The sequence below is a fragment of the Pseudocercospora fijiensis genome (assembly GCF_000340215.1).
Source record: "Pseudocercospora fijiensis CIRAD86 unplaced genomic scaffold MYCFIscaffold_6, whole genome shotgun sequence".
Classification (NCBI taxonomy): Eukaryota; Fungi; Ascomycota; class Dothideomycetes; order Mycosphaerellales; family Mycosphaerellaceae; genus Pseudocercospora; species Pseudocercospora fijiensis.
The window spans coordinates 1,796,913-1,820,266 of NW_006921537.1; the positions used below are offsets into that span (position 1 = coordinate 1,796,913).

The window sequence follows — 23,354 nt, forward strand, 5'->3', positions numbered from 1 at the left end:
TAGGTAGGTAGTATACCGAAATCTAGACGCGTACAAGATACTGCTACGCGACCTAGTAGTAGCGCCTAGTTTAGCTCTTATCGTACGAGTCTCGCCGCTTTCTAGCGCTCTTTCTTCTTAGCCTTACGGCGTTAGCGCCTCTACTTGCTAGACTCGTTAGTAGGTATTCTAGACCTGCGTATACGCGCACGTATACGCGTACGCGCTTAATCTGTCGATATGTATATATATACGCTGCTATATATCGATAGTCTCGGCGAAATCGATAATATTAGCGAAATCGATAGAGCTAGCGAAATCGATAGAATTAGCGGTAATAGCGAGAGCGGAATAAGGGCGGCTCGACTCTAGATACGGATATACGGACTACTAGCGGAGCTTATATAACACTTAAACTTTGCACCTATATACTGCTATTTACGTATTACGCGCGAGAAGTAAAGTAAAGAGATACGGATTGCTAGGCGTATTTGCCTTACTAGGCAGCTACGAAGTATATAACTAGAATATAGTTAAGAGGATACGCGGAGGTTCTAGAGGGCACTAGAATAGTAGACCTCCTATACTCTACTATTACGCAGGTATAGCGTTTGTCTAGTCGTAAATCTAGTAGGGGTAGACAAATAGGATAGCTATAACTAGTAGTTTACGTTTCTCGCTTATAACTTTTGCATTTCTTAAATAACGGTTTTATTACTATAGACAAACATTTTGTTTACTAAATTATCTAGAGCCTCGCTTATATATTTATAAGCTAAAAGTATATAGTTGCTAAGCTATTTAGTTAGTTTAGTACTAGTTAGTATGCCTATAACCGCAACTAAGCCCGGATAGAACGGTTTGTCGTTAGGCGCTTCGCTAGAATAGGAGGAACGACGCTAAACCTAATTAGTTATAGTCCTTTACGTGCTTCCTCTTACATAATATACGAGTATTCTATAAAGCGCCTAAATAGGAGGTAGGACTCTAGTAGTAGTGTCGCGTAGTAGACGACCCTTCCTTTTATAAGTTAGAACATTCCGTCCTTTGCAATTTGCTATCGGTTAATATAGTTCGTCGATTTATTCCTTAAATTAAGAAAGAGATCTGGAAACCAGACTAGACATCGATCCGATTCCCAATCCGGAGAAACGTCCGCCTACCCTACCACGTGTTACTACTTATTTCCCCTCCTATAGAACCCACGGCTTTCTCCCGCTTGAAAAGGACCGACACTTTTTTTTCCCGCCAATTCATGCTGTTTGATTTCGCTCTCTTTTATTTTGATGCGTGAGAATAGTCAGGGTCAAATTGAAAAACCTTGATATACATGATAGTACTAACATTCAAGGCTTGGCTCTTGCGGTCGTCGCTCCACCTGGGTAGAAAGAGAGCTCGTGCGCACACAATCTTTTAACATCTCCCTGGTTAGGGTTGTAGGCCTCTGATCTGTCTTATATCAGAGGTAGGTCAGATATGGGGTTCGCCACTTTGCTGTAAAAGCCGAGATTCGAATGAATGTCGTGGTGAGAGAACAAGGAGTCTGTTAGGCGGTAAGACTTGGCCGTCTCCAGTCGAGGCCTACCTAGAACTCGCGTCCCGTCAAAGCCCTCACTAGACCTGCACGAGCTTTCAGGCTTTCGCAATGGGGTTGCGCTTGCGGTCTGTCAAGCCTTTCAGAGGTGCCTAACGAATCGTCCCGGCGTTTTGAGCTGGTGGTATCGTTGTATCATTCTTTTTAAGTGTATTCGTCGCTTTTCCAAACTTTCTGGCGTGCTATCTTGTAATATGGTCTCGGATAATCTGACATTCGAGAGACATATATGGTCCCAGTGGATCGAAGCTACGTCAGTGCGACCGATTGAGGTTGTTGGAACCCAGTATTCGCCAGGATCTGAAGCTTAACGTAACCCGATGAGAAGCAAGCAGAGAGTAGAACCCCATTCGCTTGCTTGCTTGTTTGCTTGCTTGATATATGTACATTCAGTTTCTATGCCCTGTAATACTGCCATTGATCAGCTTATGAGCTCATCCCGAACCCGACCTGGCACCCACCTCGTCCATGATAGCACCTCTACTGCTTCTTGGAGCCAGAGACAATATCATCCGCATCTTTCCTGTCCTTCGCGAGCTGGGCTTCTGCATCGGCAATCTTCTTTCTCAGAGCCGCAAGCTTCTCCTGCTCCTGCTTCCTCACATACATGTTCTCATCGGCTTGCTCGCGCTTGGTGAAAGCGTCTCCCTGCGCCGCACCTCCAGCGCGGGTGGCACCGGTGTCTCCTCCTGCCATTCTTCTGGCGGCAATGCTGAAGCTTCGGTATGAGGTGGTGGCCTTTGGCAGCTGGCGGGCGACGGTTCGGAGTGCGGACATGCTATGGAGGGAGGATGGTGAGCTAGATGTGCAGGGAGCGATGGATGGATAGATGCTTACTTGGTAGATTGAGAGTTTGTGATGGGATGTGTGTACTTGGAGACTTCTGTGCTTGCTGTTGTCAGGTGCTTGGTGCTTGTTTCGTGCACGGGACCGCTGGATGACGTTTCTGAGCTCTTGACGCCAAGACACGCGCTGACAGGGATTATCGTCACGCTACGAACTTTCCAGCTTCCAAGGCAACTGCATCACGACATCTCGACATCGACGTCTTGCTCACCTGCCACAAAAATGATATATTGAGGAACACTTGAATCGATCTCCAACCACAGTCGCCGAAAAATTCTCAGGCGATTCGACAACGACACCATGCCGTCAGTAGCTCTGCCTCTACCTCCACCAGACTCGCCATTCGGGCAGTTCGTTCGCGCCAACTTCTCCCCAGCTTTCTTGTATCCTCTCAAAGGCATGTGGTACTTTGCTACCCATCGCTACCTGCACCCGCTATTGAAAGGACGTCTGATACCTCTGTCTCTGCTTTCAGGCTGCATTCTGGCCATCCTCTTTGTCACAGCTTACCTACCAGTCGTTGCGTTTCTGGCAATCTTCCATTACAAGGGCTCAGCATGGGTCAACGGCACGTTCTTCATCCTGGGCATCGGAGCACTGGTCATTCAGCTGCTGTTCGAAGGTCTGCTCGCCGACCACACGCAGGTGGACATCTTCGACGCCGTTGTTGTTGCCGAAGGATATGAGCATCTGGTCAAGAACCGTCGAACTGTATCCGACAACATCGATGAAAGCGATCCCTACAAGCGACTTGGGCCTAGAGACAAGGGTGCACAGTTTGCTCCATTCTCCATCCGCCAAATAGTGGAGTTGGTAATACTCCTGCCACTGAATTTTGTGCCGTTTGCAGGCGTTCCGCTATTCCTACTGCTGACCGGCTATCGAGCCGGGCCTCTGATGAACTGGCGATATTTCCAGATCAAGCAATTCCGCAGAAAAGACAGGAAGCAGTTCATCAAGACGAAGCAACGCAGGTTCGAATACATGTGGTTTGGAACAGTCCATATGATCTTGCAGCTGGTGCCTGTCTTGGCTATGCTTTTCCTTCTTACCACAGCTTGCGGCAGTGCCTTGTGGAGTGTTCACGTCGAGCAGCAACTCCAGGACTCGCAGGAAGAACAAGAACCGACAGCTGAAGACGATCCCCCAGCGTACACAGATGAGCCTTGAAGCAGAGGCTGAGACAAGTCTAAGGTTGCGTCATAGATGCATAGAGTAATAGAATTGGCATTGTGGAGAGTACTGCTTGATGGCAGTCTTGGATACACAGCAATGACTGTGCCTCTCTCTCCCTACGCAAAGACGGCGTTATTTTTGGACCAACATACGGCAGTCGTAACAGGCTTGGTGCATTCTCGAGGTGAGGCTGACTCCTGCATCATTCTTGCTTGTGTACTTGGGGTCCCAATTCTATACTCACTGGAAACCAGGCCACAAGCAGACCGACACATGGAGATGGAAGAATGACCCTGAGCTGAAATGGCATACCAAATGGGATCCCACTGACCGACATTGTTTCCCTGATGGCCGGGTGCTCATCATTGACTATGTCTCGCAGGAGCAGAGCACTCAGGTTGGCGATGGCAAACGGCACATCGCCGTAGCTGCAGCGGAGTTCTCAGGATTACACGAACTCGAGAAATTCTCCCAAGACCTGAAGAGACTGAGACAAGCTGCTCTGCGCGTCATCCACGTCCAGAATGCTAAATGGCCGACGCAGTCCCTGCTGTGCAAGTTCAACATTGACAACAGGAACGAGCTCGTGGGCATGCCAGGATTCTCGATGTGGACCAAATATGAGAGGCCATGCCAGCGGAATGGTAAACCTTTTCTAGATGGACGATCCTGGCGAGGACAGATTTTCAAACGTCAAAAGTCCATATGCTCGACGTCGTACCACTCTCGCTGGAAGTAATCAGTGAAGATAGGCCCGGCAGTCGTGACAGCAGCGGCATCATGATTGAGGAGCGAAATTTGTCGGACTCCGAAAGTGCAATGATGCTGGTGAATGGTCGTCTTATGCGGTCGGAGGTGCAGAGAACAACAGGAAGGCATCAACATAGCAGACGAGTGCCAATTCACATTGTCAGAGATATAATCGTAGATGCCATATCCAGAAGATATCAAAATGTGATGTCTAAAAATGTTTTGCCTCATCGCTTACCAACGGCGTTCGTTGCGGACAGACTCGGAAGAGCTTTCGGCCCGGACATCATTGAACTTCGCGAGACAAGCAGAGCAGCAGCTCTCACTGCTCAACACACTCACTCCACTTCCACCTTTCCTCTGCACCCCTCGCACACTCTGCGGCAATGTTCAAGGCTGTGATAACCCGTGCGCCTATGCGCGCTGCCCTTCGAACTGCCACACAGAGCTCACCTGTTTTCCGCGCCTCACCCAGCACATCCCTGCTCCAGAGTCGGATATCGAGAAGTAGAGGATATGCTACGGAAGCTGGTAAGGGCTAGATGCCGAACCGGAGAAGAAAAGACATATACTAACATGTAGCAGAGGAGAAGGATCTCGTAATCATCGGAGGTGGCGTTGCGGGATATGTGGCGGCCATCAAAGCTGGACAGGAGGGCTTGAAGGTACCTTTTACCAGAAAAAGAGCTACAAACAGACGCCAGACGCTGATGCAGACATCTTTCTAGGTCACCTGTATAGAAAAGCGCGGCTCCCTCGGCGGCACATGTCTCAATGTTGGCTGCATCCCATCGAAGTCCCTCCTCAACAACTCGCACATCTACCATCAGATCCTCCACGACACCAAGAACCGCGGAATCGAAGTCGGCGAGGTCAAACTCAACCTCCAGAAAATGATGCAGGCAAAGGAAACATCGGTATCGGGTCTGACAAAGGGCATTGAATATCTGTTCAAGAAGAACAATGTCGAGTACATTAAGGGCACTGGAGCTTTCGCTGACGAGCACACCGTGGCCGTCAATTTGGTCGATGGTGGCGAGACGAGCGTACGAGGCAAGAACATCATCATCGCGACTGGATCGGAGAGCACACCTTTCCCTGGCTTGACCATTGACGAGAAGAGAGTCATCACTTCGACTGGAGCCATCGCGCTGACTGAGGTGCCTAAGAAGATGACCGTGATTGGTGGTGGTATCATTGGTTTGGAAATGGCTAGCGTCTGGAGCAGACTGGGCACTGAAGTGACTGTTGTCGAGTTCTTGGGCCAGATTGGTGGTCCGGGCATGGATGCGGATATCAGCAAGAACATCCAAAAGATCTTGGGCAAGCAGGGTCTCAAGTTCATGCTCAACACCAAGGTCACCCAGGGCGATGCCAGCGGATCTCAGATTAGGCTCGACGTTGAGGCCGCAAAGGGCGGCAAGGCACAGACGGTAGGCCGCACTCCAAACCAAACCAGGCTGAGAATACCCGCTGACTGACTTCCTCTGCAGCTCGAATCCGACGTCGTCCTCGTCGCCATCGGTCGTCGCGCCTACACACAAGGCCTGAACCTCGAAGCAATTGGCCTCGAAACCGACAACCGTGGCCGCCTCGTAATCGATAGCGAATACCGCACCAAAATTCCTCACATCCGCGTCATCGGCGATTGCACATTCGGACCCATGCTCGCGCACAAAGCCGAAGAAGAAGCCGTCGCAGCCATAGAATTCATCACCAAAAACTACGGCCACGTAAACTACAACGCAATCCCCTCCGTCATGTACACACACCCAGAAGTCGCCTGGGTCGGTCAAAACGAAGCCGAACTCAAAGAAGCCGGAGTGAAATACAAGGTCGGAACTTTCCCCTTCTCTGCAAACTCCCGTGCAAAGACGAATTTGGACACCGATGGTATGGTGAAATTCCTCGCGGATCAGGAGACGGATCGGATTTTGGGTATTCATATTGTTGGACCTAATGCTGGTGAGATGATTGCGGAGGGAACTTTGGCGCTGGAGTATGGTGCATCCACCGAGGATGTGGGACGGACGTGTCATGCCCATCCTACGCTTGCTGAGGCGTTTAAGGAGGCTGCTATGGCTACTTATGGCAAGGCTGTGCACTATTAGAGAGGAGAAAGGTTCTTTTTTCTGGTTGATGTAAAAGCGATCATACGGGTCTATGACAGGGGATCCGAGAATCGTAGAATCATGAAATCTGCAGCATTACGGACGGTGTATTGCGTTTTGTCTATAGCTAGCTCTCTCGTCATGCATGCCGAACTTAGTGTTGTATCATATTTCACCTGACGAGCAACAAACTCTTGCCGTTCCATTGCGTTCGATTCCAGATCGCATTGCTTCTCGAATGCTAACGCTCTCTGAAAACTCGAAACCTGATGGCGATCTATGGCTTGCAGCGCTCCATATACCGCGGATACAAGCAGCATTCTCGCACGGTGAATTGGTTGCACAGCCATGCTAGGAAGCGTTCCATACCCAAACCATATCCACCGTGCTCCGAAGTACCGTAGCGACGTTGATCAGTATACCAGTAGTATGGAGCTGGGTTCATGCCTTCACGCTTGTACGCGGCCATGAGCTCGTCGTAGTCGTGCATGCGCATCGAACCACCGACAATTTCACCAACGCCCGGGATAAGGACATCTACTGACTCCGTGACACGTGGGTCTTCCTTGTCTTTTTGCATGTAGAAAGATTTGATCTCGACTGGGAAATGTGTGAGGAAGATGGGTCGGTTGATGATGTCGGTCATCTTGCGCTCGGCGGCTTCGGCGATGTCGTCGCCGAAGTTGTGTGGTTGACCTTCTTCGTTTGGGATTTCATGTTCGCGGAGCCAGTCAATTGCGTCGGAGTATCGCATTCGCATGAAAGGTCGCTCTGGCATTTTGAAGTCGGGATTGAGTTCCTTGATCATTTTGGCGATTCGTGGTCTGGCCATGACTCTCTCGAGCACGCCACAGATCATGTCTTCAAGATGCTGGAGGAGGTCGTTGAAGTTGATGAAGTCAAGCTCGGCTTCGACGTGGGTGTACTCTGATAAGTGGCGACGAGTTAAAGACTTCTCGGCGCGGAATGATTTTTCGATGCAGTAGGTGTTGCCACCAAATGGGAGGACGGTCTCGAGATAGAGCTGAGAGGATTGTGTGAGGTATGCTGGTTCTCCATAGTAGTCAAGGGTAAAGAGTGTGGCGCCGCCTTCGACTTGAGTCTGCACGAAGGCGGGCGGTGACACCTTGAGGTATCCGAGTTCATCGTAGATGTCGTTGAAAGCTTTCTCCACGGCGTGACGTACCCACATGACTGACGAACGCTCCTCACCACGAAGCGTCAAATGTCGTTGATCGAGAAGTGTCTGAGCATCACCCTTTTCTTGTACCTTGTTGGTGATCGCATCTTCACCGCCTGGCGCCTTGCCAATGATTTCGAAATAGTCGGCTTGCAGTTCGCGGTCGTTAGGGGCATGTGCGCCTGCTGGTACGTCCTTCAACTTGCCGAAGATGGCCATGCTCGTCTCACGGGTCAGAGTAATTGCATCGTAGGTCTTAGCGAGGTTGCCGGTCAGTACGCATTGCATGAACCCAGAGCCATCCCTCAAAGTAATGAACAGGAGCTCTTTCTGCTGCCGCTGGCGATGTACGCGACCTTCTCTTGTCAGTATAGTTCTACTAGCAGATTTTGATGCAAGCATACCGGTGACCTTCACCCGCGTATCCTTGAGCCCTGGTCGAGTGTCATCAAGTATAATCGGCTTAGCCTCTGGCAAGCTCTTGTCCTCCGTGATAATGATGCTCTTGGCTGCAGCGACTGTCTTTTCTCTTTCCTCTTGTTCTTTCGCGATTCTCAAAGCGAGCTCTTTCTCTTTGCCTGCCTTCTTCTTTTGCTGGTCGGCATAGTTGACAGCTTTCTTCATAGCAGCCTTCGCGGCTGGCTTGTAACTAGTACAGGCTGGTCAGTACCCATTGAGTTATAAGCGGGTGTCCCAATGGCATATCATGTGCTATAAGCACAGATTCTGCCATAATCTATAATGAGACCTACACTGCTGGCTCATCATCGTTCTCCTTCTTCTTGACTAGATATTGTGCTTGGTCCAGATGCTGGAGATATGCGAATTGCAGTGTCTTGTATGGCTTTGTTTGCGATCCGTCAGCTTCTGGGGTATCTTGCCCGACCTCCTCATCAATGTGAATCGTCTGCTTCTCGGCGTCGGCCATATTCGTGTCGCGTGTTGTCTTGCAGATCAAGAGAATTGGGAGGGTTTCCGTTTCCGTGGTATTTTGGAAATGCCCTTCGGAGTCATTGGCCAACATTGGCCAAATGATTCAGACGGATGGCACAAGCCGCCGGGATCCTGCATTAGCCCCCGCTGATGCGCAACCTTGAAACTTGACGCGTTTCGTGACTTTCGTCGCTCTCGGGCTGCTTACCCATTCACCGACGTGCTCTGGACATGAGCTCATGGGAGACAAATGCCATCTATCATCGGAATCTCGCCGGTGTCAAAGAGCTTCTCAAGAGAAGCGTAGATTATAACCATCGTGAACATGCCTCGGGAGCGATAGGCTATCATAAATTTGAGAAAGGCTTTCTACCTGCTCTGCCGATTTTGCTGGAAGCTGGAGCAGATGCTAATAACGCCTTGGAATCAGCTATATTTCGTAGCCATCTCGAGGCCGTGAATGTGTCGGGATACGATACGCTCAAACGAAACATGCGGAAGATGAAGAGCAGGAGAGGGAGGACCAGGAATTGCGCGATAGAGGGGGTTATTGGGTTATTTGGAGGACGAGGACGAATGGGCGGAAAGGAGAGTTTGTGTAAGGAAAGCGAGGAGCTATAATGGAACTGTTGGAGAAGTGGAGTGTTTCTCAAACTCGAGACACAGATAGCGCTATCTCTTAGTCAATAGCTAAGCTCGTTGCTTCATAGACAGAGGCCGGAAAGCATCAAGCTATCGCGAGGCGGCCATAGAGATAATACGGTCCTGCTGCCGTCCTTTCTCGCAAACAGCTTGACAGAGCATTGACTTGCGTACGTTGGCAAGCAATGGGATGTTGTCTGGCCTAGACATCCTGTCGCTTGACGCCAGCGCTGGTCCCCGCCAATGCCAAGACTCGCACATGTCGTTTTCACCGCTCTCCCGAACTACTAGCTCACCGTCTCCCATCCTCAACACAGTGATAGGTTGAACAAATACGAAGTCGATGTGCATGCAGCCTTCTTAAATGTAGCTGTAAGTTTGTCAACCAATCAGCGGCCGAGTAAGTTTCGATCAAGCTCCACCATCATTTCCAGTCTTCTAACCTCTAAGCAGATGGTCTAGTGGTATGATTCTTGCTTTGGGCTGTACACCAACTTGCAAGAGGCCCCGTGTTGTGAGTGGTCAACGCACTTCAAGAAGCGTTTCTTAAGTCTAATATCTTAATCGTAGCGATCCACGGTTCGGCCCAAGGTTATTCCTGCAGGATATACTTGGAATTTCGCACTACCTCTCTATAACGTTATTTTTTTTTTGCAAGTGAATCACTTTTTGAATCACTTTGCCAAGTCTCTTCACTTTCACACTAGTCCTCACCTATTCCCTTTCAAATTGGGTTCGGATTTCGACCGGACCCGAAGACCAGATACCCTCGCTGTGATTTGCTCAGCGGGTCATTGATCTGGCACCTCACTCGTAACTCACATTCGCATTATCTCGGTAAGTCTTGCTTCTTCGACTCTAAGCAATTGCAGTTGCATCCGAGCATCCTCAGCAGTATGTCTTCTGCAGAAGCGAAGGACTTCATTGGTGAGTGCCTCCAGCTCTTCTGACGCATCCCGACCTTCCGCCTTCGCATCATCCACAGCTTTCCATGTCTCTGCAATCTTCTCGAATACAACAGGCCAGAGGACACATTTCCTGGCGCAGTGGATGAAGAACAACTTGTCCGGAAGGTCGCGATTGATGTCTTCACGCAAGCCCTCAAGGATCTGCGGCTCATTCGGGATGCCATAGATGGAGAGCTGGTTGCCAAAGCTGGAAAAGATGGTCCAAAGAGTGTTCAGAGCGACGTCGGCAAAAGTGATAGAGAGCTTGTCGGATATGCTCGTGCCTTGCAGTCGCCATTGTCCGAGGCCGGTACATTGAAGCGAGCGATTTCGACGAAGAGGCTCAAGCATTCCATTTCGCTTTATTACGTCCTTCATGTAGCCAAATTCTGACTGATGGAAGTGGTAGTCGACAACCACGGATTGCAGCCGAGGCAGTTCGGAGAGAGCATTAATGAACCCTACAGCAGTTGGCTGACAAACCTCGCAGCAGCCAGCCAGATACATATGATTTCCTCCGGAGTATGAGCTGCATTTGATTGATTGCGAGAAGTTCTTGACGAGAAGATGCCGAACCTGATCTCTTCGTAACGGAGTTTGAAGGTCGTAGTCGGTATAGTGGCAGAAGTCATTGCGGGTCACCATAATGTTGTTGAGGTCATAGAGAAGCGGCAGAGCTTCATTGTGTACCTGGCGATTTGCGCGCAGAATTCCAGTATTTGGTGAGCCGGCAACAACCTGCCGCAGCTTCAGTGGTCGTTCGAAGGCGAGCACGTGTTCGTAGATAAGAGCTCTCAATTCGCCAGGGAGACGAGTGAGAAAATAACATGGAGTCTCTTCATCCATGACAACGCTGATCGGTACCTGCTGTACTGTCGGTAACTTTCAATAGTGGTGTATTTGGCTGGATAGCAGAGAAGGATAGTTGATGATAAGATTAAGTTTTATAGGAGCTAGGAAATGGGCAAGGCAAATGCCTCGCCACTTCCCCGAGCCCCAGCTACCCGCCCGAGCCCCAGTAGATATACCGATATAGAATCGGCTTGAATGAGATAACGTGCTGTTTCCACCTATTACATATCATATCCATTCTTGGTTGGTGGCGCGGAGCGCGTTACCTAGGAAGTCGCGCCTCCAACGACAGGCTGCTTGGCAACACCACTACACAGCCAACAGGACGGCCACTTCACCACCAGGTGCTGCAACAACAGCACCATCAGTTCACTCAGCAGCAGTATTATATGCAGCAGCAGGCTAGTCAGCATCACGTGGTTACAAGGCTGCAGGTCGTAATCCGCTTGGACCTGAGTAGATAGCAACCAACAACACCTTGAATTTTGCTATACCACTGATTTGCTAACAAACTTTGGCTTCATGGCTGGCAGCAGTGGTTGCCCGGTCGGTGGTGGTTGCGGGGATCCGGAAATCGCTTCCCTACGCGATTTTGTTAGGAACAGCGGATTCCATAATCCACTGTATCCACTGTATTACTGGGGCTCGGGCGGGTAGCTGGGGCTCGGGGAAGTGGCGAGGCGGCAAATGCGGTTTGGGGGTCTTGATGATTGCGTTTATCTCGCGCGTTCAGACGGACACCATAGCTGTGGCCTGTGGAAGCCTTGCTATAGATACGATATGCGGAGGGCGACGGCATGCCACCAGCCTCGTGTTTGCTTCAATATCCCATTGCAACCTGCCATGTCCGCAAAATCCATACATATGCAGAGGACAGAAGCGCCTCCAGGATGTCGCATCGGCGTGCTGGTTGCCGTGGAGCAGTGTTTGGCGGGGTCATTCACTCCCTGCTCGCCTAGCGCCGTTCCTGCGTCTGGACTCTCGACCTTTTCCACCACGTCCTTTTGGCGGAGTATACTTCTCCGAATTTGACGATGCTGGTCTTGCTGGAGTAGGGGAATAATCATAGCGAGAGAAGGAGCCGAGCAGCTTTGTCTGCAGGTCGACGTACCACCACCACCATCACCCCACGCCACATACCGCTACAACAGCACAACACAACACTGCCCAGCTGCGCTCGAAAACAACACCGTCGTCCCGAGCGCGTCGCGCGCGAAAGGCATCACCATGGCCTTCCTCTTTGGCCGCAGTCGGCAGCGGTCTGCGCTTGACATGGTCAAGACAGTGAAAGATCTGCTACAGAAACTCCCGCGGGAAGATGGCCAGACTTCAAAGGTACACATAGCTACAACCGATGTTGCAAGCAATATACTGAACGATATCAGATCGAAGAAGAGCTGGCGCGTAACCTCTCACAGATGAAAGTCACACTTCAAGGCACACCTGAAGTCGAAACCTCGCCCGATCAAGTCTACCAGCTCGTCTCCGCGATCCTCTCAGAACAGCTGCTCCCTTACCTCGTCGACAGTATATACCGCCTACCGTTCGAGGCAAGAAAAGATACGCAAACAATCATATCCAATGTCTTCAGATGGCGAAGTCCGGGCAGTACGTCCAGCGAACCCGATGCTCTGAAAGAGGTGATACGCAAACAACCTGAGATTATAGTTGCGTTATGCAGTGGCTACGATCGCAGAGAAAGCGCCTCAGCATGCGGAGGCATTCTCAAAGAAGCTTTGAAACACGACGCTGTGGCAGCAGTGATACTGTATGACGAACCCTCTGAAGACGGCAAAACAAGAGACATCTACAACGACGTCGACGTCTCACAAAAGGTCACCGGAAAAGGAGTCTTCTGGAGCTTCTTCACCTGGATCGACAAATCCTCCTTCGAAGTCTCCGCCGACGCCTTCGATTGTTTTCGCCTAATACTCACGAAACACAAACCCCTCGTGGCGCAATACATCAACACGAATTTTGATATGTTCTTTCAGAAGTACAATGAGATTCTGATAAAATCGGATTCTTATGTTACCAAGAGACAATCTATCAAATTGCTCGGAGAGGTCTTGCTGGATCGCCAGTTCTATGAGGTTATGTGTCGGTATGTGGAGTCGGGCGATAATTTGAAGTTGGTCATGTGGCAGTTGAAGGATGATAGGAGGATGGTGCAGTATGAGGCTTTTCATGTTTTTAAGGTGAGTTGACCAAAGCTTTTGCCGCGCAGTGGTGGTAAGTGATGCTGACATCTTCCAGATCTTCGCTGCCAACCCGAACAAGTCCTCAGAAGTTCAGAAATTCTTGATCATGAATAAAGCGCGACTTCTAAAATTCTTGCCGCGGTTTCTGGAGGACCGAACAGACGACGATCAGTTCAATGACGAGAAAGCATGGCTGGTGAAGGCCATTGGCAACCTACCTGATACAACTGCCGGGATACGTCCAAGTACAGCAACAGCGAGTCCAGCCCCGAGTAGTGGAGTGCCGCAGCAGAGCACTGGTGCTCAACAAGTGCGATCATGACGAGGCAGGATATGAGCACGCAGGGCTGTGATTTTGACGAAGGAAAACACATGTCAGGGCGACTTTGGAAGGCATTCTGGCGTATGTTGGCATCTGGTGTTTTATGTTTTAGCGCTCTGATGAGGCTGGCGTTCATGGCACCGCCGGCGGGCACGCGGAAAAGAGCGTTGAATGTTAGGATTGAGCTGCATGGGGCGCATGATTGACGATACTGGTGTTTGGCAGTGCTGCTCGTTTGCTGTTTGGGAAGCATTACCTGGGGAGTTGCAGACATTGCATCCATATATGATGTGTTGACGGCCGCTTTCAACTGCTGCGCTTTGTTCCACTCTGCTTTTGCGTGCGGGCATCGCTAAGGTTAGGAGGACCGCCCGGGCCGTCCCGCTGGTCAGAACTACGTCATATGGAAAGCGTCAACTTCCAGAATCCACATCAAGCACTTGGCCTTGTCGCGGCGGCGCTAAAATTTCGCAAGTGATGCGTGGTCGGTTTGCGGCGAGAAGTGCGAGAGGCCTGATCAATCCTGAAGTCTCCAAGCGACTCAAGATTGTGTCCCGAAGGCGACGCGGCCTGCCGAGTGGTGCAAGATGCGATGGGCGAAGACAGGCCAGGCACAACCAATGGCCGCGCACAGCAGAGCATATAGATCATATGATAGATGACGGCGTGGCACGCGTGGCTCAGCTGTCCTTATTGCAAGACTGTCAGGGCAACGATATGGTATGGAAGATGACAGGTACCGCAGTGCATGGCGGGCAGCTAGCCAAAAAATATCCTATCGCCTATCGGGACACTCACCCAGCGTTTGCGCTTTGCAGCAGCGATGGCGGAAGGAACACGTTTCACAGGGAGGCTGCAGACGATCGCATCCATAATATGCAGTATTTTGGAGGAGTGAGGTCAGCGGGTGAATGAGTGAACGAATTGTCCCAGGGGACGGGAGCAGCACAGTGCCAGAGTGTGACCGTATCTACGTCATCCGCGCCAGGGCCTACCTGCCCACCGTACGCCCAAGCGACGAAGCAAACTCTTAGCAACACCTCAACACCACTGCAGATGAGTTCTCTTCTCGCACTCGCACTCGCCGGCGCCGTGTCCCAATTGTCTCTCAGGACACACTGCGAGGGGGCAGGACGACCGAGAGCGTGGACCGGCGATGAAGTCGTCCCTGCCGCCCAAGGAGACGAGCCACGACGACTCCGAGCACGACGACGGCGACCCGACGCCCACAGACGCACCACCTAGGCCCAGCGCACCTGATACAACACCCACGGCGCGCCCGCAGCTGGTGCGATTGCCCCCGGGGCGCCTGACCGAGATCGATCGAAGTCCAGATGACTCTCCACGAGATTCTTCTCAGCGCCGTGCAGGCCAAAGCCCTGGCGGAGACACGTCTCAGAAGGCTAGACAGCGCGGAACCCGAAACAGCGGAGTGAGGGGCAATACTGCCTCCGTGAACCCGGCGGAAGCTCATGGCAAACTTGACCATCTGAGGGACGCGCTCGAGCAGACCACGCGACACCCTCAGGTCCGATCGCGCAGAAGTTATGGACAGTCTAGCGCGAAAGGCGAGAGGAAACGCGTCTCCCCCATCAAGGAGGAGGGCTCACAGGAGTCGCCTGCCTCGCTCAATGCCGCTGTCCTTGGCATTTCCGCAGACGAGCCGCTGCGCACTGCATCTACAGAGTCCACAGAATCTCAGCGGACCATACGTGGTAGCGTGCCAGCTACACCTTCTGCAAACCAGCCGCTGAGAACGCCGTCTTACCCGTTTCCCTATGTGCCAGGAACGCCGCGGTGGCGAGATGCCTTACAACACCAACCATTCACAACCTTGTCTCCAACTGACAATACACAGCCAGGCGTTGAAGCTGGGACGCCTTGCAGAGAAAGCTTTAGTATGAATTCTGGAGGTAGTACGCCGGCTGCTGGTACTGCTTTCATGCCCCCAGGAGAGACCTATCCACTTGGGCCAGAAGATCCCAGATTTCCGACACCCAATCTTTACGACCTGGTCTTGCAATTGAACACTGAACCTGGTCTAGAGCAATGGTGGTCCACACTCGTCCACATTTTACAGGAGAACTTTGGAGCCGAAAGAGCGACGCTCACGCAGCCACTCGACCCTACTGACATTGAGAATGTGCCATGGGGACAGAAAGCTACGTGGAGCAGATATGGGCATGAGGAGTACGTCTCACAACCCCCAGGTCAGGGTGCCTTATCGGAGACTCCTGGAGCATTCAAACGCCCGGAAGTGACTATCAGGGAGCCTTCGTCTGATACAATCAGTGATCTCAAGCCACAGAAGCTGCATCCTGAAAGGCTGCGACCGCGACTAGAAGCCAGACATTCATATGCGGGACACGGCCGCGAGGTAAGGGAAGTGCTTAATACTCTCAACGACCCTCCTTTGAGAGCAAAGCAACGGCCGCAAGGACTGCAGCGAGGAATTACCCATGCAGCGGGAATGCTTCCCACCATGGGGCCTGATGATATCCCTCCGAAGCGTTTCCCGTCGGCTTACAGCATTCGTCAGGCTTCAGCGACTCTGAGTGATCCTGACTTCAGCAGCGTGGCTGGTGGATTGGACACAGGCCCGTACAAAGAGGTTTTCGGCACGTTGCGCGCCCTGGATCAAGAATTACGGCCCCTCGTAGAAGCAGAAGGTGTCAGCCGTGTCCTGGAGCGCGGCAAAGCAATCGTCATAACAAGAGATTACTCTGATCCCGACAGACCAGCACAATCGCAATCGGCACCTACTGCCTCGTTGGCCGGAGAATGGCATAGCACTTTTTTTGGCGGCTTCCGGAGCGCACTCACTTCAGAGAACGTTTCATCGCTCTTCAAAGACTACCAGGAGTATGAGCAGCATCCGCCTTCGCCGTGGGCGCAATCGCCTGCGCCGTCACCGGCCATCCAAGCAGACGAAGAAATCAATCCCTTCTTCGCATCTGATGATCAGCTGCTCGAAGAGACGTTCAACTCCAACATCAGCCCTCAGGACTACACCAGGTACGAGCAAGTCGAAGCTATCGGCGTCGATCATGCAAGTACTGTACTTCACATTCCTCTGGTTCATCCTACCTTGTCGCAGCCCATGCAGCGACAACGCCTGAAGTCACAGAGGCAGCCACAGAACGCAGGAACTCCTCACCTTCAGCGCACCAATACAGCCGACCTGGACAGGAAAGTACCCATCGCCATCTTGTCCATCCTTGTTCCCATTGTGCCATATCCTGGAAATTTGGCGCACAGCCTGAAGCTGCTTGGACCTCACCTTGCTACCTCTTTCCAGATCTCACAGCAATTTTCTATAGCGCAGGCACATGCTCACAGCATACAGCAACGTAGAACGATCACAGGACCGCCAATGACCATTGAACCTGCTTCACTCGAAGACATTATGAATGTCGAACTCGAGGAGATTCCAGGGTCGATTTCAGGCAGTGTAACGAGTCCATCTGACTACTCCGGCCGCTCACGAGTCAGTCCTTCAGGTTCAATTGTCGGCACTCCAGGTTGGGACCCTGCATCTCATGGATGGACACAGAGCAGGTCTGTCGCTGGTACTCCTGCTTTCTCTGGTTCAGAGATGGTCGATAATTATTTTGATGCCAAAAAGCGAACTGCACATCGAGCAAGCAATGCCAGCGCAAGTGCAGCGCAGACTCCTGCAAAGTCAACGAAGAAGCCTTCCTCCTCCGACAGCCGGATAGCGATCGACGATGTTTCAAGGGCGCCGAGGAACGAACGAAGACCAAGTCGCAATTCAAGTGCCAAGGAGGACAGGTCACCCTTGGCGTCATTCACACGAGAGTGGAGTCCACCGCGCTCAGCAGAAGGCTCATCGCCTCAGGAGCAGAATCGACCCGATCTGCCTGCCTTCCCGGCATTTCAAAAGACAAAGCCTCATTCATTGCTCCACTCCTATGGAGCCGATCTGCAATCAACGTTCGGTATAACACCGACCGCCCATGTCCCTGGTATTTTGCAAAGCCCAGGGATTGGCGCGCATTCGCGCAAAGGCTCCTACCCGGAAGACATGCCACCGCCATCTGAGCGTTTGCTGAGAACCATCATTGATTCCGTACCCGTCCAAATCTTTACTGCTCAACCGGAGTCAGGCAATCTAACATGGGTGAACTCGAAGTTTCTCATCTACCGTGGTCAAGAAGCGCGACAAGTGCTCAATGATCCGTGGGCCGCGATTCATCCACAAGAGCGGAATCAGTTCATGGATTCATGGCGGCGATCACTGAGGTCTGATCAGCAATTGCAGCAAAAGGTCAGGCTCCAAAGATTTGACGGAAAATATCGCTGGTTCTACGTCAGAGCTGCGCCGCTCAAGGACAAGCATCAGAAAGTAGTGCATTGGATCGGCACTATGATGGATTTCCATGAGCAGCAGATTGCCGAACACAACGCGGCTCGGCAGGCCGAAACGGCAGCATCTGAGAAGAAGTATCGTGCACTTGCCAACTCCAGCCCACAGATTGTGTTCGCCGTCAGCAGATCTAAGGGAGTTACATTCTGCAACACGCAATGGCTGTCGTACTCGGGACAGTCGGAGGCTCAAGCTCTTGGCGCAGGCTTCATGGAGCATGTCCATCCGGACGATCTGGTCAAATGCCGTCTGCCTACGTTTGATGGAGACCAGACAACACCTACAAATGTGCCGACCTCACTGCCAACGGAACCAAGACGTACCATGTCGAACTCTGCATCAAGCGATTCGTCAGAAACCGAGAGACCCGGGTCCATAGCAGAATCGACATCGTCACCAATCGCTCAAATGCCGCAGAAGAAGCTTTCTGAGCTTGCTAGCACCGGCATTTTAAAAGTTTCCCACGATGCAGATGGACGTCCCTCGTACTCCACTGAAGTACGTCTCAAGTCGAAAGATGGCGACTACCGGTGGCATCTTGTGCGCGTCTTGCTTGCAGAGCCATCAATGAAGCAAGAGAGTGCCGAAGAAACCTGGTATGGGACCTGCACGGACATCAACGATCACAAGGCGCTGGAACGAGACCTCAAGACCGCCATGGACGAGAAGACCAGATTCTTAAGCAACATGTCGCATGAGATTCGAACTCCTCTCAATGGTATCACAGGCATGGTGAACTTCCTGATCGACAGCAGTCTGACTACGGAGCAAATGGAACACGTCAACATCATTCGTGCCAGCACTGAAGGTCTTCGAGGCTTGATCAACGACATCCTCGACCTGTCCAAAGCGGAAGCTGGTATGATTCAGCTCAACTGCGATTGGCTATACGTTCGCGCTTTAATTGAGGAAGTCAACGACCTCACTTCAGCCATGGCTGTCGACAAAGGCTTGGAGCTTAACTACATTGTGGAGGAAAACGTGCCATCGCAAGTCAAGGGCGACCGCTTCCGCATACGCCAGATATTGCTGAACATTGTGGGCAATGCGATCAAGTTTACCCAAACTGGCGAGGTGTTCATCCGCTGTAGCGTCGAGGATGAAGACATCCATCTGTCGCCAAACGAAATGTACATCAAATTTGATGTGGTGGACAGCGGACCTGGCTTCACTGAGAAGGAGGCCGAGTCCCTGTTTAAACGTTTCAGTCAAATCGATGGCACCAGCACAAGACAACACGGCGGTACTGGTCTTGGTCTCGTCATTTCGAAGCAGCTTGCGCAGTTACACGGTGGCGACATGAGCGCCAAGGGCGTTCCTGATCAGGGCTCCACCTTCACTTTCTACATCAAGACCAACCTGCCCTCGGAGAACGACAGACCACCTATTCCTGCTTCGACGCCTGCGCCCACCTCTGGTGCCTCTATTCCAATGCTACCAATTTCGCCAGGTGTAGGACCTCTTCCAGTGCTATCAAAAGTGCCCTCTATGTCGTCTGAGCAGGCCATACCTTCTCCGACCATGCCCAGATTTGCGCCCGAAGTCACTCAGACTCCGTCGCAGTATGGCGACACCGGTAAAGAATCACCATCAGTGTCGTCTGCTAGCTCTGATCCATCTATTCGATCCGCCGTACGCACCAACAGTCTCCGCTCCGAGCGTTCATCTGTCTCGTCTGTACCTGAAGTCACCGTGCAGCCTGCGCAGATGAAGTTGTCAATGCCGCCGGTCGACATGAGGTCGCGCGCTAATAGCGCCTCTTCACGATCGATTGATGCATCACTCACATCAAACCCTGCACAGACACTGAAGGTTCCTACTGGCGGGCTATCTCCACCACCGATGTTCTCCATCTTGGTCGTTGCACCACTCAAGTACACTCGCGAAGCTACTGTACGGCATATCGATCAGACGTTACCTAAAAACGTTCCGCATCAAATCACATCTCGCGAAACATATGCCGAGTGTCGAGAACTGCTTGGCGGGAATGAGCCTGTGATCTTTACCCACGTTGTCGCCGTGCTTCAGGACGTGGAAGAGATCATAATGCTGATGGATGAAATACTGGGTTCGCCACACTCGACTACAGCTATAGTGCTCATCACGGATCTTTCGCAGAGGAAGAGGATCATGGAGCAGCAGCCAAAATATGACTACGACCAGCTCGTCAATGATCGAAGAGTCCGATTCGTCTTCAAACCGCTGAAGCCGTCCAGATTCGGTCTCATATTCGATCCTCAGAAAGAGCGCGAAATGAGCTTAGACCGCAACCAAGACAGCGCTCAGCAAGCAGCTGTAACTCAAAAGCAGGTTTTCGAAGAGCTCGCCCGCCGGCTTGGCAATAAGGACAAACGAGTGCTGTTGGTCGAGGACAACAGGGTCAATCAGATGGTCATTCTGAAGTTTTTGGCCAAAGTCAGCATCAAGGTCGATACGGCGCTGGATGGCGTGCAATGCACCGAAAAAGTCTTCTCTCAGACTCATGGATATTACTCGATCATTCTTTGCGATCTGCACATGCCCAACAAAGACGGCTACCAAACGTGCAAGGATATTCGCAAATGGGAGAAGAAGCAGCGCTATCCTTATCTTCCTATCATCGCGCTGAGTGCGAACGTTCTAGACGATGTGTACCAGAAGTGCGTGGAGGCCGGCTTTAACAGCTACATGACGAAGCCGGTGGATTTCAAGGAATTGTCTACAGTCTTGATGACATTCATGGATCCCAGCGACCCAGATAAGCCTCACGAGCTCATGAAGAAGAAGGCAAAGGATGCCAGGAAGAAAGCTTGATCAGCAAGATTAGATCACAAAGAGAGCACACAGAAACGATGTCACACGGACTATTTAGGGGAAGCGATGGAGTTCTTCTTTTAGGAAAGCAGGGTAGGCGTGGGATGGCGGTGGATGACTTTTTTCTGTTTCCCTGTCAGCGAAGGCGTTGCGCTCAATATCTCAGCATGGCATAGATCGGAGGGAAGCCAACGGCGTCTTGTCGTTTGAAATTTGCATTTGGGCTGGCGTTCGGAATGGTCATTGGCATGTGGGCTTATGAGTGAGCGAGGAATACTTCTTGTAGTATACTAGATTCCTGTTTGACGTGGCGGGAGGATTGTTCTCCTTTTCTGGGATGCTTCTAATACCTACAATTGAACATCAGGTACCTAGAAGTCGGCTTTATGGGTCTCAAGCTCGTGTAGCGCATCAGTCAATTTTCTCCCTGCTGAGTACTAGTGAGGGATGATGGTGCGAGCATGCTAATAAGAGGGAAAGAGTACGCTAGTGCACTTTGTCTGTAATATCTCCGTTCCGTTCAAGGACTTCAGCCTCGTTGATTTCTGGCTTGTCCTCCACTTCCTTACTCCGATCATCCTTTTTCACAGACCTCCATTCAATCGCCAGACTACCTGCAAGCGTAGCACAAGCCAAGGCAAGGACCAAATACCAAGTATCTAAAGTACTCCTGTGGATCCAAAACAGCACCTCATGCACTCTATCGTGTGATACATGTCTCACAAGCTCCGTCAATCCTCTTTCGTCAACAGCGTTTTCTCCAGAGAGAAAATCTTGAAGCTGGTTGGTGAAGATGACTTGCGCAATCGATACCATCACAGCCGGACCAAATGCTGACCCGAACAGCAGTACTGAAAGACCAATTGACACATCTCCGTCAAGGAATACTGTTTGTACAGCCGTCGTCGGACCTGTAGAGCCAACTCCATACCCAAGACCAAAAACTCCGGTGTACAGAATTCGCTTCGCGAGATTTGTATCCACTCCGAAGGTCGTCACGAGTCCGGCGGCAATCGACATGGTGATTGAAGCGAAGATCATAAAGGATGCGTAGTAGCCGCATGCACTCGTGCCGAAGCCTGAGAGTATGGCTCCAACCGTCGCGATTAGTAGGATCGGGAGCATTAAGAGACCGCTTTGGGCTGGCGTGTAGCCTTGCACTACTTGATAGTAGATTGGTAGGTAGTACTCTCAGGTATTGCCGGCGCTGTTTTGGAATAGGACGAAGGTGAGGCTTGTAAGTAAGGTTCGATTTTTGAGAATGCGGATGGGTAGGGCTGCCGCTTCACCGCGTCGAATCTGGTTGTAGGCAAAGATGACGGCGAGAGTTGTGGAGGTTACAAGGAGGGCGATTATCTAGAAGTCGTCGTGAGCATGTATGCTAAGAAGCCTGAGATGGGGCTCACTGTGCTGCTGTGCCAAGGATACCTCGTACCAGCCCAGGAAAAGGCCAGGAAGAGACATGTCAGTGCTGGGAGTAATATCAACGTGCTCAAGAAGTCCATTTCTTTGAGCTTGTCGCCGAGAGTCAGGCGTTCTGCTTCGTTTGAGCTGGCTTCTACTTTCTCTTCGAAGCAGAAGAAGGTCAATAGTAGTGTGGCGCCTCCGAGTGGCACAGCAATGTAAAAGCACCATCTCCATCCGATGGTCTGCGTGATTGCACCTCCAATCAGAGGACCAGCGACTGTCGTTAAGCCTTCTATAGCGCCCCAAAGCCCTAGAAAGGTAGGACGTATGCGAAGAGGAGTCGAGTGGGTGAGCATGATGTAAGCTCCAGCGTCAAGACCGGCTGTCCCAATTCCTGCGGCTGCTCTACCGATTATGAGCATTGTCGACGAGACTGCTGTGCCGCAAAGAAGAGAGCCAAGAAAGGAGAAGATGTTGGCGACGAGGAAGATGCGCTTGATTGGGAAGAGTTTGTAGGCTTTGCCGTACCTTGCTTTTCATCAGCGGCTGGAGCACGGTCTTTCGTGATGGAGAATGGTTACAAGAATTGAAATGAGCACTGTGTGAGACGAAAGGCAACGGAATACCAACCAACGTCCGCACTCGTGTGGAAGTGATCTGTGATTCGAGGCACTTGATCGGATTAGCAATTCTTCCATTTCATCGTCCGTTACATAGACCGGCTGTCACACCTGCTGTGGCGACAATGCTCATGTCTAAAGCGCTAAGCACAATGACCGCACCAAGATTGAGCATAAGGAGCCATAGTTTGAGTCCTGTCGGATATTGAGATGCTCTGGTCTCCTCTGCGCCAGCCTTCTTATCATGTGGAAAGTCTGGCACTCCTTCAGTTTCTGTCTTGACTTCCTTGCCGAAATGGCGCGCGACCTCGTCGGCTGCATCATGGTCGGCTTGGATAGCAGAGTTCTGCTGATAGTGGTGTTTAGAGTGCACATCATTCGTCGTAGCGCTCAGATTCACGTCTGAATATGACATTGGAAGGGTCTGTCGCGCTCCAATCTATGAAGGACAGCGAAGAAGTGATGCAAACACTGAGAGATTAGCTCAGTACGATCCTGGTACGCAAGCCCCGCCATGCAAGGCAAGGCTGCGAGGCGGTGAATTGGTGCTGCCTGAATTGGTGCCTTGCGCGGCGCGTCTGAGGGTCACCACAAGATAGATCATGTTGTCGACC

The 23,354-nt window shown here is 51.4% G+C and overlaps 8 protein-coding genes across 8 annotated transcripts; 4 read left to right on the forward strand and 4 right to left on the reverse strand.

Moving 5' to 3' along the window:
* Nucleotides 1–2,649: 2,649 nt before the first annotated feature.
* MYCFIDRAFT_155259 (uncharacterized protein) lies at nt 2,650–3,589 on the forward strand (the record flags this gene model as incomplete). The annotated part of the gene is made up of 1 exon (XM_007930149.1): nt 2,650–3,589. The coding sequence occupies exon 1, from the start codon at nt 2,720–2,722 to the stop codon at nt 3,587–3,589; it is 870 nt and encodes a 289-aa protein (XP_007928340.1). The 5' UTR covers nt 2,650–2,719.
* An 82-nt stretch (nt 3,590–3,671) lies between these two features.
* On the reverse strand, nt 3,672–4,515 carry MYCFIDRAFT_183218 (uncharacterized protein). Its single transcript, XM_007930150.1, has one exon. The coding sequence runs from the start codon at nt 4,478–4,480 to the stop codon at nt 4,289–4,291; it is 192 nt and encodes a 63-aa protein (XP_007928341.1). The 5' UTR covers nt 4,481–4,515; the 3' UTR covers nt 3,672–4,288.
* A 171-nt stretch (nt 4,516–4,686) lies between these two features.
* On the forward strand, nt 4,687–6,564 carry MYCFIDRAFT_49180 (uncharacterized protein). Its single transcript, XM_007929792.1, has 4 exons — nt 4,687–4,876; nt 4,931–5,010; nt 5,074–5,778; nt 5,839–6,564. Exons 1-4 carry the CDS (start codon nt 4,732–4,734, stop codon nt 6,454–6,456), a joined length of 1,548 nt encoding a protein of 515 aa, XP_007927983.1. The 5' UTR covers nt 4,687–4,731; the 3' UTR covers nt 6,457–6,564.
* Nucleotides 6,565–6,733: 169 nt separating this feature from the next.
* MYCFIDRAFT_27260 (uncharacterized protein) lies at nt 6,734–8,564 on the reverse strand (the record flags this gene model as incomplete). The annotated part of the gene is made up of 2 exons (XM_007929718.1): nt 6,734–8,285; nt 8,389–8,564. The coding sequence occupies 2 exons, from the start codon at nt 8,562–8,564 to the stop codon at nt 6,734–6,736; spliced, it is 1,728 nt and encodes a 575-aa protein (XP_007927909.1).
* Nucleotides 8,565–9,669: 1,105 nt separating this feature from the next.
* Nucleotides 9,670–11,004, reverse strand: MYCFIDRAFT_176375 (uncharacterized protein; the record flags this gene model as incomplete). The annotated part of the gene is made up of 5 exons (XM_007930151.1): nt 9,670–9,741; nt 9,790–9,843; nt 9,878–9,925; nt 9,972–10,028; nt 10,069–11,004. The coding sequence occupies 5 exons, from the start codon at nt 11,002–11,004 to the stop codon at nt 9,670–9,672; spliced, it is 1,167 nt and encodes a 388-aa protein (XP_007928342.1).
* Nucleotides 11,005–12,027: 1,023 nt separating this feature from the next.
* MYCFIDRAFT_204160 (uncharacterized protein) lies at nt 12,028–13,533 on the forward strand (the record flags this gene model as incomplete). The annotated part of the gene is made up of 3 exons (XM_007930152.1): nt 12,028–12,345; nt 12,396–13,208; nt 13,267–13,533. Exons 1-3 carry the CDS (start codon nt 12,238–12,240, stop codon nt 13,531–13,533), a joined length of 1,188 nt encoding a protein of 395 aa, XP_007928343.1. The 5' UTR covers nt 12,028–12,237.
* A 1,156-nt stretch (nt 13,534–14,689) lies between these two features.
* On the forward strand, nt 14,690–21,088 carry MYCFIDRAFT_215819 (uncharacterized protein; the record flags this gene model as incomplete). The annotated part of the gene is made up of 1 exon (XM_007930153.1): nt 14,690–21,088. The coding sequence occupies one exon, from the start codon at nt 14,690–14,692 to the stop codon at nt 20,711–20,713; it is 6,024 nt and encodes a 2,007-aa protein (XP_007928344.1). The 3' UTR covers nt 20,714–21,088.
* On the reverse strand, nt 20,027–23,344 carry MYCFIDRAFT_208232 (uncharacterized protein; the record flags this gene model as incomplete). The annotated part of the gene is made up of 13 exons (XM_007930154.1): nt 20,027–20,866; nt 20,907–20,968; nt 21,021–21,040; nt 21,076–21,111; nt 21,152–21,177; nt 21,209–21,901; nt 21,938–22,069; nt 22,120–22,614; nt 22,649–22,811; nt 22,850–22,868; nt 22,903–23,164; nt 23,191–23,292; nt 23,330–23,344. 13 exons carry the CDS (start codon nt 23,342–23,344, stop codon nt 20,768–20,770), a joined length of 2,124 nt encoding a protein of 707 aa, XP_007928345.1. The 3' UTR covers nt 20,027–20,767.
* Between the last annotated feature and the right edge of the window lie 10 nt (nt 23,345–23,354).

What these genes read in the sequence shown, in the direction of transcription:
- MYCFIDRAFT_49180 (XM_007929792.1), top strand. Translation starts at nt 4,732, where the DNA reads ATGTTCAAGGCTGTGATAACCCGTGCGCCTATGCGCGCTGCCCTTCGA. An exon ending in CTGGACAGGAGGGCTTGAAG is followed by an intron (nt 5,011 to 5,073) that starts GTACCTTTTACC and finishes ACATCTTTCTAG; the next exon opens with GTCACCTGTATAGAAAAGCG. An exon ending in AGGGCGGCAAGGCACAGACG is followed by an intron (nt 5,779 to 5,838) that starts GTAGGCCGCACT and finishes CTTCCTCTGCAG; the next exon opens with CTCGAATCCGACGTCGTCCT.
- MYCFIDRAFT_183218 (XM_007930150.1), bottom strand. Translation starts at nt 4,480, where the DNA reads ATGTTGATGCCTTCCTGTTGTTCTCTGCACCTCCGACCGCATAAGACG.